This window comes from Castor canadensis, chromosome 12, assembly GCF_047511655.1.
Source record: "Castor canadensis chromosome 12, mCasCan1.hap1v2, whole genome shotgun sequence".
Lineage (NCBI taxonomy): Eukaryota > Metazoa > Chordata > Mammalia > Rodentia > Castoridae > Castor > Castor canadensis.
In genome coordinates this window covers 7,152,208-7,168,295 of record NC_133397.1, presented here as the reverse complement: position 1 = coordinate 7,168,295, position 16,088 = coordinate 7,152,208, and the positions used below count along the sequence as shown (strand labels likewise).

Here is a 16,088-nt window from a genome sequence, read left to right as displayed (position 1 = left end):
GGCGCCGGCTTGGCCGCGTCCCTCATCCCCTCTTTGTCTGGCCTCCACCCAGCGCCCCTTTGTTGTCCACCGTCCCTTCTAGTGAGGGGTGAAAGAGCTGCCCACCTTCGGCGGAGAAGAAATAAAAGGAGTGCCGGAGCCAAAACGTCCTCACACGCCCCCCATCGGGTAACACGTCCTCAGCAGCCCACCCGCGACACTCGGGCCGCACCTCGGCCCCTCACCCGGGTCTTCGGCTCGGGGGAGGGGCGCGGCGCTGCCGGCGTCCTCTGATTGGCTGCGAGCGAGGGGCGCCGCTCCGCGATTGGGCGGCGGGGCTGTCAGGTGCGAGAGCGCGCGCGAGGTGGGGAGGGGGCGGTGGAAACTGCTGGAAGTCGGGGGGGCGGGGGATGAGGGGGGTTGCGGGGGGATGAGGCGGGGGCGACGGGGCGGTGGCTGGGAGGCAGCGGCGGGAGGGGCCGCGCTGGTGCAGGCGGGGGCGAGGGGCGGGGGGCGGCGGGCGCGGGCGGCGGGGAGGGGCGAGCCGGGCACCGCCCCCAGCCCCTCCCCGACCCTCCCCGCGCGGCTCTCCGACCGCGGGCGGCCCAGGGGCGGGCGCGCGCTGCATCCCCATCCTCAGCGTCGGCCAGCGCAACGCGAGCAGCGGGCGGGCGCAGCTCTGAGGCCCTGCCATGGCCACCACCAGCACCACGGGCTCCACCCTGCTGCAGCCCCTCAGCAACGCCGTGCAGCTGCCCATCGACCAGGTACCGGGGCGCTGGCGTCCGGACATCGTGCCTCGGCCGCCCCGCCGGGACGGGAGGAGGGTGGGGGCTGGGCCGGCGCTGCTCTGCCCGCTGCCTGATAGGGAGGGGGCGACAGGCTGGCATTGTCCCCTCGCCCGGCTGCCTGTCTCGGTGCTCACCCAGCCCCCCATCGCTCCCCGGGCGGGGGTGGGCGCGGGCGGCGGCGCCGGCGACAGCCCCCGGGGAGGGCTAGCCGGACAGACGTGCGCGTGTGCATGCTGTCCCTGTGCGGCGACCGAGCGCTCGGACCCACCGGGTCCCGGCGCCGCTGACCCCGGCTTGGCCGCCCGCCGAAGGTCTGGGGCGAAGGCTGCCGGGTCTCCGCGCTGGCCCCAGTGCCCGGGAGGCTGCGGGTGGTCTGCGTGCCGAGTGCACTGGTCACGCTATGGATGGGTCTTGAGCTGTCCTGCACTTGGGGACAGTTTGCGTTTAAGTGTGGCTTGAGAGACCGCGAGGCAACAGTGTGGGGGAAGACAGGTTATAAGGAAAAGTCAAAGCGAGTTCATGATCCCACGATCTCTAGCGAGGAGAGTCCTGTCCCCTCACCCTGTCCTCAGAAAAGCGTTCGACATTGTCTGGAGAGAAGGCTGGCATTTAAATGAGGCCAGTGGAGTTTGATTGTTTGAAGGGCCTCAGGATTGTGAGAAATACTGAGTATTGTGATGGGAAAAAGCAGCGCCATTTTTATCCAGAAAAGAAAGTTTGGAAGTGTTTTGTCCTGAGATTTGGGGAAGTAGTTGATGGGGTTTAATAGGTAGATAATGACTTTGGAAATTTTGCTCACCTTTATTTCAAGTGCCCTTGATCTGGAAGCCTTTGCACTTCACTAGGGATACTGGCCCGCTGTCCTTAGCTTGACTCTTGCTGTTAGTGATGTCTTCAGGAGTTTCGTTTCTAATACAGAATTCTTCAGTGTCCAGACTACTACTGCTCATAGTAGCAAGCTGGAAATGACTCTTGAGCCTAACATTACCATACTAACAGCTTCGTGCTTTATTGTTTTAAATAAAGTACACTGAAGTATGTCGAAGAGCGTGTAAAAAAATCTGCCTTGTGTTCATATCCGAATTCCTTACTTACATGTCAGTCTTAACTTTCAGTTGATAATAAAGTGCCTGTCCTCCTCGTATGTTGAACACTTATAATATGTATCACTCTCATAAAGAACCACTAGTGCAATTATTCATATTTAAAAAAAATAATAAATTGATGAGAGCGTAAGGTTTTGTTCTTCCAGTTCTGTGGAAGACTCTCGCTGTTTTCCAAACCCAAGTGCAGTGTCTGACCTTTGAGTGTATCACACCTCTGACTGAAATAGACTGCTGCCAGTATGTACCAATAAATGCAGGGCAGAATCTGTTGAAAGTGTCCTTGCTAATGAGAAAGATACAGGCTTCTACCTTTTCAATTCTACTCCTCTCTACCATGATTAAGTGTTTGTTTTTACTATGTTAATGCCTTTATACAAAATTTTTAAAAGTTATTTAATATTAATGAACTCATTTAAACATCTCAGCAATCTAGAGAAAGTTCCTTTTTGTACTCAAATTCAAATAAGCAGGAGAATCAGGAGAAGGTGACACGACTTAGTTTTTTGACTTTTCTTTGTTAGTTAAATAGTTGGTATCTTGGACAACCTTCATTCTCTTGGGAATACTCTAAATTTGTTATGCACTGAATTTGTGTAGCCATTTGTCTAGTATTTTGAGTTGCTTTCTTGCTGTAAACAAATCTTAAGAATACTGGGTTACTACTCTGGAGATGGAGATTGGGAGGATTTAGGTTCCAGGCCAGCCTGGGTGGAGAAGAAAAAAAAAAAAATCCCATCTCAATCGGTAAAAGCTGGGTATGGTGGTGCACCTGTCATTCTGGCTAGAAGGGAAGCACGAATAGGCAGCTGGAAGTCCAGGCCTGCCTGGGCATAAATTTGAGACCTTATTTGAAAAATATTTAAGGCAAAAAGGACTGGAGGCATGGTTCAAGTGGTAGAGCACCTGCCTGGCAAGGCCCTGAGTTCAAACCCCAGTATGGAGCAAAAAAAAAAAAATTGGGTTAATCCTACAATACTGCACAAGGCTTAACTTTCATAGTTTCATAGTGGTAATACATTTTTTTCTTTGAAACACCAATCAATTGACCTTTTTATTAATGAAGCTTGAAAAAACTAATTTTATTGTAAAAGTAAATGAATAGTCCACTGTTTTAAAACTGAGCAAAATAAAAATTTTTTATAATATGTAAATAATTGAGTCCAAGTTGAGAGAAGCCTTTTAGACTTTTTGGTTGTAGTCAGAGTGTGACTCAACAGGAAAAAAGACATCAGGAAGTGAAAAGTGTAAAAGAATTACTTGTTAGTATGTTTATTGGAATATGTCAATTAACAGTGTTTTGAAATTTTAGGAAACTGAAAGCAGTTGTTTGAGGAAGAACGGTAGTGATAACAATAGTTAACTTTTTTGCTGGGGTGAGTGTGGAATTTATGAGGTGATGGAAACCAATGGTATGTGTGGAACATAGGAATGCACCTTGCAGAGTAGGTAGCAGAGAAAGGAGGAAGGTTGTGCAATAGGGCTGAGGTCAGGGAAGGAAAAAGACCTTGTCCTGGACTCCTGAAATTTTTGTGTTTTCTGAGGATGCCACAGTGAGCTTGATAGCCATGGTATTTTTCAGTAGGCCTTCCATTTAAATAAAAATACAGAATCTAGTATGGAGTGAGGTTAACATGTGCTTTATGATAGGAAGCACTTGCCTCTGATGTTCCCTTTGTAGTCCTTGCTTTCCAGGCAGTTTTATTTTTATGATAATATTTCATAAATGGTGTGATTAAAAGAATGCATGGGAGTGGGCTTTGAGGAAGGAATTAGATGAAGGGAGAGCTGTACCAAAGAAAAGGAGCAGATCTAGGAGATATCAGATACCAGTGGACATAATTGTGTTCTCTGTTAGTTGCTGATGTGGATTTTTAAGACTCCAAAGCAAGTACCAAAGTGAAACAAAGAATAACGCCCCAGATCAACCTGTTTTTTAGAGTTTGTTTTATTTATTTATTTATTTAAAAAAAAAACAGTGCATCACGTCTTCTAATATGTTTGATTTGCCTCCTTTGAGTTAGTTACCAGATGAAGTTGCTGTCTGGCCTTGCCTCTTTTCCTCCTTCTTTCTTCCTTTCTTTCTACCCATTTTCTTCCCTTATTTCCCAAGGTGCTATAATTACTACATTAAAATCAGAGTAGATTTCCCTGGTGATGTGCTATCTAGGGTGGCATACTGGGCAGAAGGCTGGTTAACGACGAGTTGTTGAACAACTCTGTTTTGATACCAGGTGATTGTTTTAGATTAAGATGTTCTCAACTCTTGGGACAAGGAGAGAGGCAAGAGATACTTCGAAAGGTTTGAAGGAGGGTGGGGGATGTAGGAAGAACTGTTATAAGTTCCTGAGTCTGCAAAGTCAGATAGTAATTACAGTGCCTACGGTCAGTTGTAAACCTCTTGCACGTGCATTACATTAGCTGTTCAGTTCCAACAACACCTTGGGAAACCAGATAAAATTCAAAGCCTGAATTTAGCTTTAGGTGTGTGTGTGCACGCATATGTATGATATTAAGCATCAATTTTAGTTTAAGGTTTTAACATGGCAAATACTTTTGGTATATCTTTGTTTTAGATCTGAGCCACCTAACATCTTTTTGAAGGGGAAGGTGACGGCAAGAACTTGAAAAAGTCCCAGATACTGATGTGCTGGGGTTGTGGTTGGGATAGAGATGTGTGTAAGTGTGGAGGCTTATGAAATCCTTGATTCCTTTTTGGGTCTTGTTGAATGACCTTCCTGTAGACAACTAATGAAATGAAGGTAGGGAAGAGTTAGTTTAAAACTTCAGCTCTTTGGATCCTGCTACAGATCTGAACTCTTATGAATCTGATTTTATAGATGAAGAGCTAAGTGAAGGTCCCCAGTGCAGAGCCTTGTAAAGAATACACTGTTAGAAGATGAGTGCAATGAAACAAATAAATTAAGGATTTGGGGTTTTTGTTTTGTTTTGTTGTTTTGACTGCCATTTGAATGCTTTAGGTTTACCTCTAGGTTTAGGATGTAAATATTTAACTTCTCTGTCTCCTGTTTTCATACTTCTAAGGAACATGAGTCTCCATTGAGAGAGCCCTGTTGTGGAAGATTGCTTTCAATCAGGAAGGTATGTAGGGCTGGACTCGCCCTGGCAGTTAGCAACTTTAGACATGTCACTTTACATAAATGTTTCTTCCTGTGTAAAATGTGTGTTGGGCTTAGTTTTAAAAGTCCATGACTTTGTGTTTATTAGCTGATAAAGTTACCCCAAATTCTCTCTGGACCAAGTTGAAGGGAATATAAAAAAGTTAGGAGAGGAAAGTAGGCTAATAATTTGGAAGAAGTTTTCTATAGTAAAGATTTAAAACTGCCTGCTTAATCTGAAGCAGCTAAGCAGAGTCCCACGCGCCCTGGAAACTGCTGTTAATATATACTAGAAGGAAGCAGGAGTGTGGTGTAGTGCAGACATGTGATTAGGTTTGTAGTCATACTCTGTGCTCTTTGGCAAATTACTTTATTTTTTTTTAAGCCCTTATCTGTAAAATAAGGATGATCATTGGTTGTGGGTACTTCTAGGTTATTGTGAAGATTAAGATACATCATCTATGTGAAATGCCTGGCTTCTAGCAAATGTTTGCACAGTTCTTTTTCCTTTGTGAATTCTAAAGTATTTGGATTTTATATTTTTGTTTTTTGGTGGTATCGGGGCTCCAACTCAGAGCTTCATGCTTGCTAGGGAGGCGCTGTACCACTTGAGCCACTCTGCCAGCCCTATATTTTTACTTGGAGAACTTAACGTCTGCTTATATAAGTTGCATTTTTAATCATTAGGACTTCCTTTTCAGGAAGGGAAGTATAAAGCCCAGGTTCATTTATATGCCCACACAGTGAATAAAGGAGGATTAAAATCACGTTTAGAATTTGGGGCTAAAAGTGGGATTTCTCCTTCCTTTTTTTGCCTTTTCCTTTTCTTTGTCTCCCTGACTTGAAAATGCTTCTCATACTGTTTCTGCCTCTGCTGATACAAATGGCCCTAGTTTTTGATTAGTGGGTCCGTCAGGCTGACTTCTCAGGGAAATACTCAGCAGCTCACACACAGCTTTTGCCTGTTAACAGGTGCGACATTACCGTGATACAACTGTTAGCTTTAAAATAGAACATATGACCTCATGAATGATCTCTCAGAAAAGTGATCATTTGATGACCTCATGCACAACGTGGGTGAAGATTGCAGTCCTGCTTCAGTCACAGTGTAGGGTATGGAAAAAGGAGAAACATTGATGTGTGGAAGGTTAGAATCAGGATTCAAGAGGCACTAATTCTTGGGAAGTGGCCCTCCTATTGCTTATGAAAATTTTGCTGTTCTTCCAAATCAGTACCTAGAGCATACCGATTTTTTTCTGATTCTCATCTGATGTGACTGCTTCCTTATTTGAACTCCAAGAGCATTTTGGACTTGGCACTTTTCTGGCATTTACATTCTGCATACTAGTATATGTATTAGTCAGGGTTCTGGTAGGAGACAGATTGAAGTATGTAACTAAAGAGACTGGAAGTGCTCACAAAATGAGGGCAGGTTTGGGAAAATCAGTGAGGAACACCATAGTTCCCATACCAGCTGAACTAGGTCTAGAGACTCAAGAGGAAGGAAGGAGCAGAACCCCAAGAAGCGAGTTGTGGAGCCAGGCTGCTTGGCAGGAGGAAAGGAGCTGAGGCCTTTAGTTAAGGGACTCATCTAACCTGCAGTGAGTCTGAGGAACAGTGGGACCCCTGCTTCTCTCCTTCCATCCTCATGTCTGCGGTTGGGGTCTTCTTGAGGACAGGGTGATGCTTTGGGGGTACAGGATAGAGCAGAGAGTAGATCTGGAGGGACATTTAAGTACTATCCAAAACTTTATAATTGCTGTTATGTTTTTCATTTCTCTACCTGATGAATACAAGTAAAACTCCTGTGGTTGGACTCCTTTGTGCACATTGTCGTTCTCTTTCTCCACAGTCATACATTTGGAAAGAATAACTGAATCTGTGGGTTTCATTTTCCTACCTCCTACTCACTCTAAAAACCACTGTAATCAGCTCCGGTCTCTGACACTAATAGCCAAATCTGGTGGCAAACTCTGAGAAAGGTAGTACCAACCAGTCATGTACTTACTTAAAACTTCTTACAGCCTCCATGTTGCTTTCCACAGTGTGGCTCCAAGACCACATGTATGAGAAACCACCTGGAGTTATTAAAAATGTTTTCCCAGACTGCTAAATGAGGGCCAGGGAATCTGCACTTTTTTTTTTTTTTTTTTTTTTTGTGGTACGAACTCAGGACCTACACCATGAGCCACTCCACCAGCCCTTTCCTTGTGGTGTTTTTTTTCCGAGCTAAGGTCTCATTAACTATTTGTCCAGAGCTGGCTTTAAACTGCAGTTCTTCTGATCTCTGCCTCCTGAGTAACTAGGATTACAGGGATGAGCCACCAGTGCTCAACTGAATCTGTATTTTTGATAGGGGTCCTCCTTTCCTTTCCTGCCTCCCCACCGACATTAGAGGTAGAGATTTCGGTCAAATATTTTAGTCTCTTCATATTGTTTAAGGTTAAAAAAAAGCGATGCAGGGCTTAGATCATGGAGCACTTGCCTAGCATATGTGAGGCTCTGGGTTTGATCCCCAGCATGGAAAAACAAGTGTATTTTTTAAATGTTTACGTTTAACCAAGTAACATGCAGCTCCCAGTATACAATGCAGTGTAATGGTGTGGTTGACAATATAATCACAAGAGTTGGAAAAAATAAAATTCATAGTGCACTCTACTCTAGACGGTATGGCCCTGAAATGGGACAAGTTTTTAGTTGAATAATACACATATCTCCTTTCATTCTGTCACTGTGTCTCATGACTGTATGTACATCCTCATTCATAGAAAATGTTGGAATCTAGATTTTGGATCCTTCCTGAATGTGAGGCCTGGGCTAAGTGGCCCTCCTGGCTGCCTAGTGAGAGAACTGCTCCATCCGTTCCCACTGCAAGCTTTGAGAAATGGCTGGCCTAAAGGGCAGGCTTAGAGCCTCTGAAAGATGGCTGGTCCACCCCCTGCCTCTACTGACACGCACTTTCTCCAGTCAGGTCAAGAATGTCGCCCAAAGACTTGGGCGTAGAAGTGGAGAGCTGGAATTTATCCTACCCGGCTGCTGTGTGGTATTCTTTCATGCTCAATTATGTAAACTTTCTTCAGTACAGAAATTTCCTGTCTTTTAACTTTTTGCCTCTGATTAAGCTATTTTCTTTCCTCGAAATCCCTTCCACCCTTTTAGGTTGGACAAATCTTTCCAATATTTAGCTAAAGCTTGTACCTTCCTGAGGAAGCTTTCTAAGATGTGTTCCCTCCTTTCCAGTCACTAGCCTCCTATTTTGGGTCTCTTGAATGTATAATAGGTCTGGGCATGATATACATACGTGTGTGTGTGTGTTGTGTGTGTGTATGTTCTAAGTATGTGAAATGCTCCTGCCTCAGGCTGTGAGCATTCCAGGTGGGCTGGGAGCTGATAACCCTTTCAAGGGTCTCCTTCATCCTGTGCAGTCTTTCTGTAATGAGGCCAGTGCCGGGAGAAACATTGAGAGAATAACAGCTGTAGCCCTTCCTCGCCTCTCTTTTTAGTTTTGGGCTCTCACCAACTTGTCCCCCTTCTGCAAAGCAAAGCCAAGGTCATCCAGGTCTGTCTTTCTTAGGAGCCAATGGGAACATTCTCACAGGCTACTTGAGCCTTACCCATTTCTAGTCAAATCTGAATTTCCTCCTGACTCCAGGAGGCAGAGTACATGGGTCCACCTTGCCTTCCGAGGGGACTTGGCTGCCCTTGTTGGTCGGGGCCTCTGAGAGTTATGACGTCTTGGTGGTCATGTTTTATGAAGGACGACACAGCAGCTATACAGACCTTCTTATTTCCTTGTAATGGGTTGCTGGGAGTCTGAAAAAATGCAGAGTATTGAAGAATTTGGGGGAATATGACTTATTATTCAAAAAGAAACAAAGATAACTGAGCTATATTAGTGTTCTCAGCTAGAGGATCACAGTGGTAAGAAAGAGAAGCTTTATCAGCACTTTAATCCAAAGATTCTGACAAAAGAAGACAGCTTGCACATTGTCTTATTCCTTTAAAGAACAAAGGACTGCCACTTTTAGTGTCCTGCCCCCTACAGCAGGGCCCTCCTCATCCTCCACTGTTTCATTGTGAGGCTTGGAAACATTGACAGACATTATGACCAGAGCAGGGCAAGCAGGAAGGCAGACTTGGAAACCATGTCATATGATATATGAAGATGACATTCTCATAGTTCATTAGTCAGTCATTTCACCTTTATAGTGATCAGAACAGTTGCCAGCTAAATTGTATCTGACTGGTTGTTCTCATTTAAAGAGGGTTACATCTTGGACATGGTCTTGAAAGCTAATATCCCATTAAAGTAGAAGGATGGACTTTTATACTACTATTAATTTTTGTTGTTTTTGCAGACCTAGTATTATAATTGGCCTTACATTGTCAAGGTTATTTTGTGGGATATGGCATTAGAAAAAAGTCTAGTTAGTAGAAAATAAACTAATAATTGGAAAGGTCTTAATTAATAAGTCCTGCCAATATTTTCAGTTTTTCTTGAGTATCTATTGATTTTTTTGGTCAGAGTGTTTTATGTGGTAACTATTCAGGCTTGGGAGGTTAAGTTTAATCCATAGCATTCTTCTCTGTGCAGGCTAGTGTGCCTTTTTTAATACTAGGGCTGACACAGCTGTTCCTATTAGCTACACCCCAAGAATAGAAGTGACGGAGATTTTTGGTGTATATGTAGAACCAAGAGGATGAAAGTAGAGGACAGAGTGGGAGGTACCCTTAGCTAGTACTTGATATGTTTAGAGACAGGAAAGGACCTTTAGGAGGAAATTGTCCTGGTGCTGTCATTGTAGTCCCTATACATTTCCTGAACTATCAGGCTGCTCATGTCTCCTCCTGTTCTTGGAAACATTCTAGAGCCACATAAAAATTTGGCACCAAAGCATTGAGTTTCAGCCTTCCACTAGAAGTGGATGGAGCCTCTGATGTGCTGATCAGATTTGAAGATGGAATTTAGAATATGGTTGACTTGTATTGTTAAGATTTTTGATATGTGAGGGATTCATTTCTCAAGACTCAGTTTCTTTATAAGGTATAGGAAATATAAATTAATGGAGAAATAGGAGGTCACAAGATTATGACTTAGATTTCAAAGCTTTACTGTATAGGACTGTAAGGTGATCTATACTTTTTTCTTTTCTTTTTCTTTCTTTGGAGGGGTATGACATTGGGTAGGAAACACTTGAGTAATTAAAAAAGTCCTACTTGGAATAATAAAGACACAAGTATGTTGGGACTATTTCAACAAAAATGAAATAGACCAGAGGGCTGGTCTTGGATTGTTTTCCTTTTTTGTATTTATTAAAGGTGGAAATCTCTAGAAAATAATGAGCATATTAGATGACTTTTCTCTATTTTATTCCATACTTCAGATTGGGGTGGAGGTGGGGGTGGGGGCAAGTGCTTAACTACTGTAAAAGGAGGAGAAAGGCAGTATAGGTTGATATACCCTGGCTAGGGGAGTAACAGGGATTAGCAGCTTAACCATCTTTATGTTATCCTGTATACATTGTGCAACAGGGCGAGGTACAGAAAAGGAAAGACAAATGCCTTGTGTGCTACTGCCAGTTAATATATTAGGAAAGATGGACTATCATAAAAAAATGAAGACCCTTCTCTGAAATTTGCAGTTTTAGACTATGTAGTACGGAGGATAAGGCTTTGATAAGTTGGCATCATTCTGGGACTTGTAGATTTGCAGAGTTTTGTCTGTAGTGAATGTTGGTGCGTGTAGAACATTGTTGAAAGGAGAGAGGGTTTGGTATCCCTTTAGAAAGGGATAAATAGATACCATGTTGAGTACCATAGTAGGTTACATAGGCCAGGAGATGTGCAGATCCTGGGGAGCCACCAAGATGTTCTCCTCATGGGCTGAGAAAGACTGACATATTTATAGTATGTAAATGACTGTCAGAAGACAGATACGTTGGAATTAGTTTGGATAAAGCTACTCCACAGAGAGTCCCAACATTAATTCAGTGACCTAAGGATTATAGAAGATATTTTTCCTCTCGCAGGTTTGACTCACACAGCCCGTGTTTGTGGGTGGTCTGCCGCACTTGGTCATACAAAGACCATGCTCCTTCCAGCACGTGTCACCAGGCTGGCTGTAGCTGCTTCACTTGAGGAAGTGTCCTTCAGCTTCACTTGCATGAGAACGCCCACAGCACCTGTTCACAGCGGCTGCGCTAGTTCATGTTCCCACCTTCCTGTACAAGGGTTCCCTTTCTCCGTATCCTTACCAGCACTTTCTACCTCTGGATAACTCCCCTGGAGTGAGGTGATACCTCATCACAGTTATGATTTGCATTTCCCTGATGATTAGTGATATTGAACACTTATAGTCCTCAAAAAATTAAGAAGTAGAACTATTGTATGACCAAGCAATCTTACCTCTGTATATATCCAAAGAAAGTGAAATCGGCATGTTGAACAGATACCTGCATTCTCATTGTTTACTGCATTACTTATGATAACCCCAAATTGGAAGCAACCTAAATAAATGTCTGTCAACTGATAAAAAGATAAAGGAAATGTGGTACATATTCACAATTGAATACTACTCAGCCATTAAAAAAGAATGAAATGCTGTCATTTGCAACAACATAGATAGAATTGGAGGATGTTAAGAGAAATAGGCCAGAAATAGAAAGACATGTACTGTGTGATCTCACTCCTATGTGGAATCTAAAAAATCTGATCTCAAAGATGTTTAGAGTACATGGTGACTGCCAGAGACTAGGGACAGTGTGTGTGTAGAGTGGGTGCTAAGTTATAGATAGGTGTATAAAGCTGGTGTGCTATTATACAGTAGGGTGACTGTAGATAATGACAATAGACTGTATTTCAAAAAACTAGAGGAAAAGATAATCTCAGCTGAGGCAGGAGTATCTTTTTTTTTTTTTTTTTTGCAGTGCTAGAGTTTGAACTCAGGGCCTACACCTTGAGCCTCTCCACCAGTCCCTTTTTTTTTGAAATAGAGTCTCATGAACTATTTGCCCTGGCTGGCCTTAAACCACAGTCTTCCTTATCTCTGCCTCCTGTAGCTAGGATTACAGGTGTGAGCCAGCACGTTCTATCTCTGTGCCCAGCCAGGAGGATCTTGAGTTCAAGGCCAGCCTGGGATATATAGCAAGACCCAGGTCTCAAAAGAAGAAAAGATAAATTTTTGAGGAGATGGATGTGTTTTACATTACTTAAACATTACATAGTGTACACATGTATTGAAATGTCACATGGTACCCCATAAGTATGAATAATTTTTAAGTTTCTATGTATCTATTAAAAATTATTTTAAATTAAAAAATAGCTGGTCTCTGCCATCCCAGTTTATGATTTAGTAAGTCTGGGTTGCGGCCCATTAATTTTCACAAGTTCACAGGTGATGGGAATGCTGGAGAGCTTGGAGGGCTCCAGGTATCCATCAGGTGAGAAGGGAGAGGTCCCTGTTGTCCTGGCATTGCACATGCATATAAATGCTCACATTTCTTTTGGGAGGCCTTTGTCACATGGTCACAGGTCACTACCAGGAGATGGATTGGGTGAGGTGTAGGGTGGCTAGGAGCCATACCCACTGTATTTGTTACAGTGGAAGAACAGGGCAGGCCCAGTTTATTCAGGAATCATCTGGAGAGAAATAACTAGGCTGTAACTCAGGGCACGGTAACATTTGAAGGAGAAATTTTCCGGGTATTCCAGAGCAAAAGTACTGAAACTGGAGTTCCAGGCCTCTGGCCCAGACTCCTGGGGTTCTACCAGTCAAGGTCTGACCACTCACCCCCAATATGCCAGATAAAAGAGATGAGTGTTGGTGAAGGGCAGAGCTAGGAGATTATGCAGCTCATGCCAACTGACGGAAGAGGTCAAATAAGCACTTCAGCCATCTCCATGGTACAGATTTGAGTTTAGGTTTACGTAGAAAAAGAATTAGGGCAGGGGGAGGGGCAAAAGGTATGCATACATAGTTAAACAGTCCTGATTACACTTGTGTTCTGGTGGATCACTGTCTCAGTCCTTAATTTGGGAGGGGCTTGGAGTTGTCTGTTTGTCTTGTGGAGGTTCTGCTGTTCCCTTGTTGGGGGGAGGGCAGTTTCCTGCACTCCTGTAAACATGTACTGGTCAGTCTTGTCATTCCTGGATTCAAAGTGACTGCAGAGCAAAGAATACATACAAAATCGAGGCGGGTCTGCCAAGCTTTTCTCCTGTATTTAGTTAATTTGTGGGCCAAGTAAGAAGTCAGTGCTTTTCAGCAAAAGCAGTTTAAGTACTTGTTACAGTGCAGCTTCTAGTAATCAACAGTGTTTGCAAAGTAAGGCAGTGCAGGCTCACTCCTTCAGTAAACAATGACTGATGGCCAGCCTTTGTGCTAGGCTTTGAGTTTCAGAGAATAGAGGCAGAGTGGGCAGGGTTGGATGATGACTAATTAAGCATGTATCAAGGCTCTGGTGAGTAGGATCAAGGGGTTAAGAGTCAGCCTATGTTCACTTTGAGTTTCTACCACTTAACATCACTTAAGAGCAGTGTGAGGCACTTGAGCCTCACTTTACCTGTATGCCCAGAGCCTAGGCCGTAGTGAGTGCTCTGTAAATGTTAGCTGTGTCATCGTGCCTTTTGTGAAATAAAATTTCCTCCAGGAAATCTCTGGTCGATGGTCATATGGCCTCTGCTTGGACACTTTCCTTTATTATGGTGGCCACTTCCATTTCTGGATAGTTGGAGTTGTTAGAGTTGCTTGCAAACCTTCTGAAGTTGTCCAGATGTGGTCTGAATAAGCCTGCTTCATCATGGTTATGGTTCATGAGTGACATTTCTCTTGCTCTCCCTCTCTTTCTTCCTCCCTCCCCTTCTTTCCTTCCATTGGGGTTTGAACTTGTTTCCTTGTACTTGCTAGGCAGACACTTTACCACTTGAGCCATGCCCCTCAGCTCTTTTATCTTTAGTTATTTTTCTTATAGGGTCCCATGTTTATGCCCATGCAGGCCCGGTACTGGATCCTTGTTTTTATGCTTCCCACATAGCGGGGATGACAGGTGTGTGTATCACTACAGCTAACTTTTTATTGGTTGAAATGGGGTCTCCCTGAAGTTTTTGCCTGGGCTGGCCCTGAACTGTGATCCTCCCGGATTTCTGTCTCCCAGGTAGCTAAGATTACAGGTATGAGCCACCGTGCCTGGCCATGAGAACATTTCCAGTCCTTGAGGAATGGGATCACCCTGCACCTGAAAGTTAATTTTGCTGATGGAGTGATAAAGCATCTACCTCACAAGCATGAAGCCCTGAGTTCAAACCCCCATACAGCAAAAAAAAAAAAAAAAAAAAAAAAAAAAAAAAAAAAAGTTGAAGGTTCAGTTTCTGAGTGTTGTCCTTTGTAGAGTTTTGCTGGGTTGGTATACTTACTTGAAGATTTACTGCTTTTTGCCTCTATTATTAAGATGTACTAAACAGAATAAAGGATAAAATTGCTGATTGAGTAATAAACACCTTCTCAAATAAAATCCTGTTGAGACCATGATAGAAACCCAGAGGCATGTCCCAAATACCATATCTGTGGACTTGGTGGATTCCTTACATTTGAGCTGGGTGATGTGTGTTCAAGTGTGAGAAGAGCAGACCTCAGGAACATGTGTGAAATTCAGGAAATGTGATACCTAAGATAGTAATTAAAAGGGGTTTGTCAGATCACAGTTGGGGTCAAGTGTCTCATGGCTGAGTGTTAAAACCAACATTAAGTTCAAGAGTCCACATCATCTAGGCAGATTTCAAAGATTTGTCTTTGCTCTTGACAATGATCAATCCTGTCCTCTGAACTTTGTGCAAATATTTGTTTCCCTCCTTCATCGCAAACAGCAGGATTTACCTTCTTCATGCATTCTTCCTAAGACTGTTAGCTTCAGGTTTAATGAAAACAATGTGTGTTTTTTGGACACCCTGTGTTCACTAACATCTTCCCTTTTATTTCATATTCCTTACCCCTTTCTTATTGTGCATGAGTTTTAGGGGTTTTTCTCCTTGTGAAATTGAGATGGCAGAGCTAATTGTTCTGCTTTTTATTCATAAGATGTATAGAATTTACAAATAGAGCTTTTCCATAAAAAGGCCTCTTTTGTGAGTTAACTGAAACTGAAAATCAGATGGCAGTTATTAAAGGTTATTTTGTTTAATGCTAGTACATTAAACAATTTTATCTGTATGAGTATGAAACAGTCTAATCTTACTGACTTCTTTGGCTCAAAGAATGTAATGTCCTTCAATAAATTGTCATTTAAATGAGCCAGTTCTCACTCAGTACTCATGTTTCTCTATCAGTAGCTTCATACTTATCAGTTATTGCATGTTTTTACTTTTGCAGTTAACAAATGTGTTTCTTTTTCTACTGGTAGAATATTAATCTGTAAACCATACAAAGCAATTTGCCTGCCAAGTTAAATATAGAATGAATATATATATAGATAGATAGATATTTGAAAGTTTATATATTAACAGTGAATATGGGTGTATTGTTTGTATGATTGATTAACATTTTTTTTTTGGCTAAATAGACATTATGGTAGCTTAAGCTGTTTCTTTTTATTATTTTTTGCTTTTTTGGAACAGGGTCTCCCTGTATAGCCATGACTGGCTGAGAACTCACCATGTAGCCCAGGCTGGCCTTAAACTCTTACCCTCCTGAGTTCCAGGATTACAGGTTTGCATGCCTGGCTTGGTTTAGAATATTTAAATGATCACCTATCTCTGCAGATTTAGGAATGCTAGAAGTCACTAGGACAGAGGCATTAGGCTATTTGGCCTTTTGAAGCTAAGACCCAAATCAAAGCAAAGTAGTGGAGTTGGCCTGAATAACTAAAGATAAAGGCACACTTCGGTTCATCTGTAACTTTGAAAGAGAGGTGAAATTAGATAGTTAATTAGGTTTTTACTGTTGGAGGGTGATTCTTCTTTTTGTAACATACAGGTATCAACATATGTATATTTTCATCTCAGTAGTGTTGTCACTATTTTGTTTGCATTTTTATGTTTTTTCCAAAGCATCTTTAAAAATTTTATTTTTGAATTAGCATATATAATAATAATGAGGGGATGACTAA

The 16,088-nt window shown here is 42.8% G+C and overlaps 1 protein-coding gene across 5 annotated transcripts in view; it reads left to right on the top strand.

Moving 5' to 3' along the window:
- Positions 1–570: 570 nt before the first annotated feature.
- The window catches only part of Mboat2 (membrane bound glycerophospholipid O-acyltransferase 2), a 158,342-nt gene continuing 142,824 nt past the window's right edge, over positions 571–16,088 (top strand). The window contains exons 1-2 of one of the 5 annotated variants that reach the window (XM_074049130.1): positions 571–746; positions 4,919–4,975. In XM_074049130.1, coding sequence (XP_073905231.1) covers positions 672–746; positions 4,919–4,975 — 132 coding nt within the window. In that variant the 5' untranslated portion in view covers positions 571–671. Of the gene's footprint in view, positions 747–4,918; positions 4,976–11,021; positions 11,285–16,088 lie in introns of those variants that run through there. The other 4 variants (XM_074049129.1, XM_020154724.2, XM_020154723.2 and 1 more) reach the window with 4 other exon arrangements.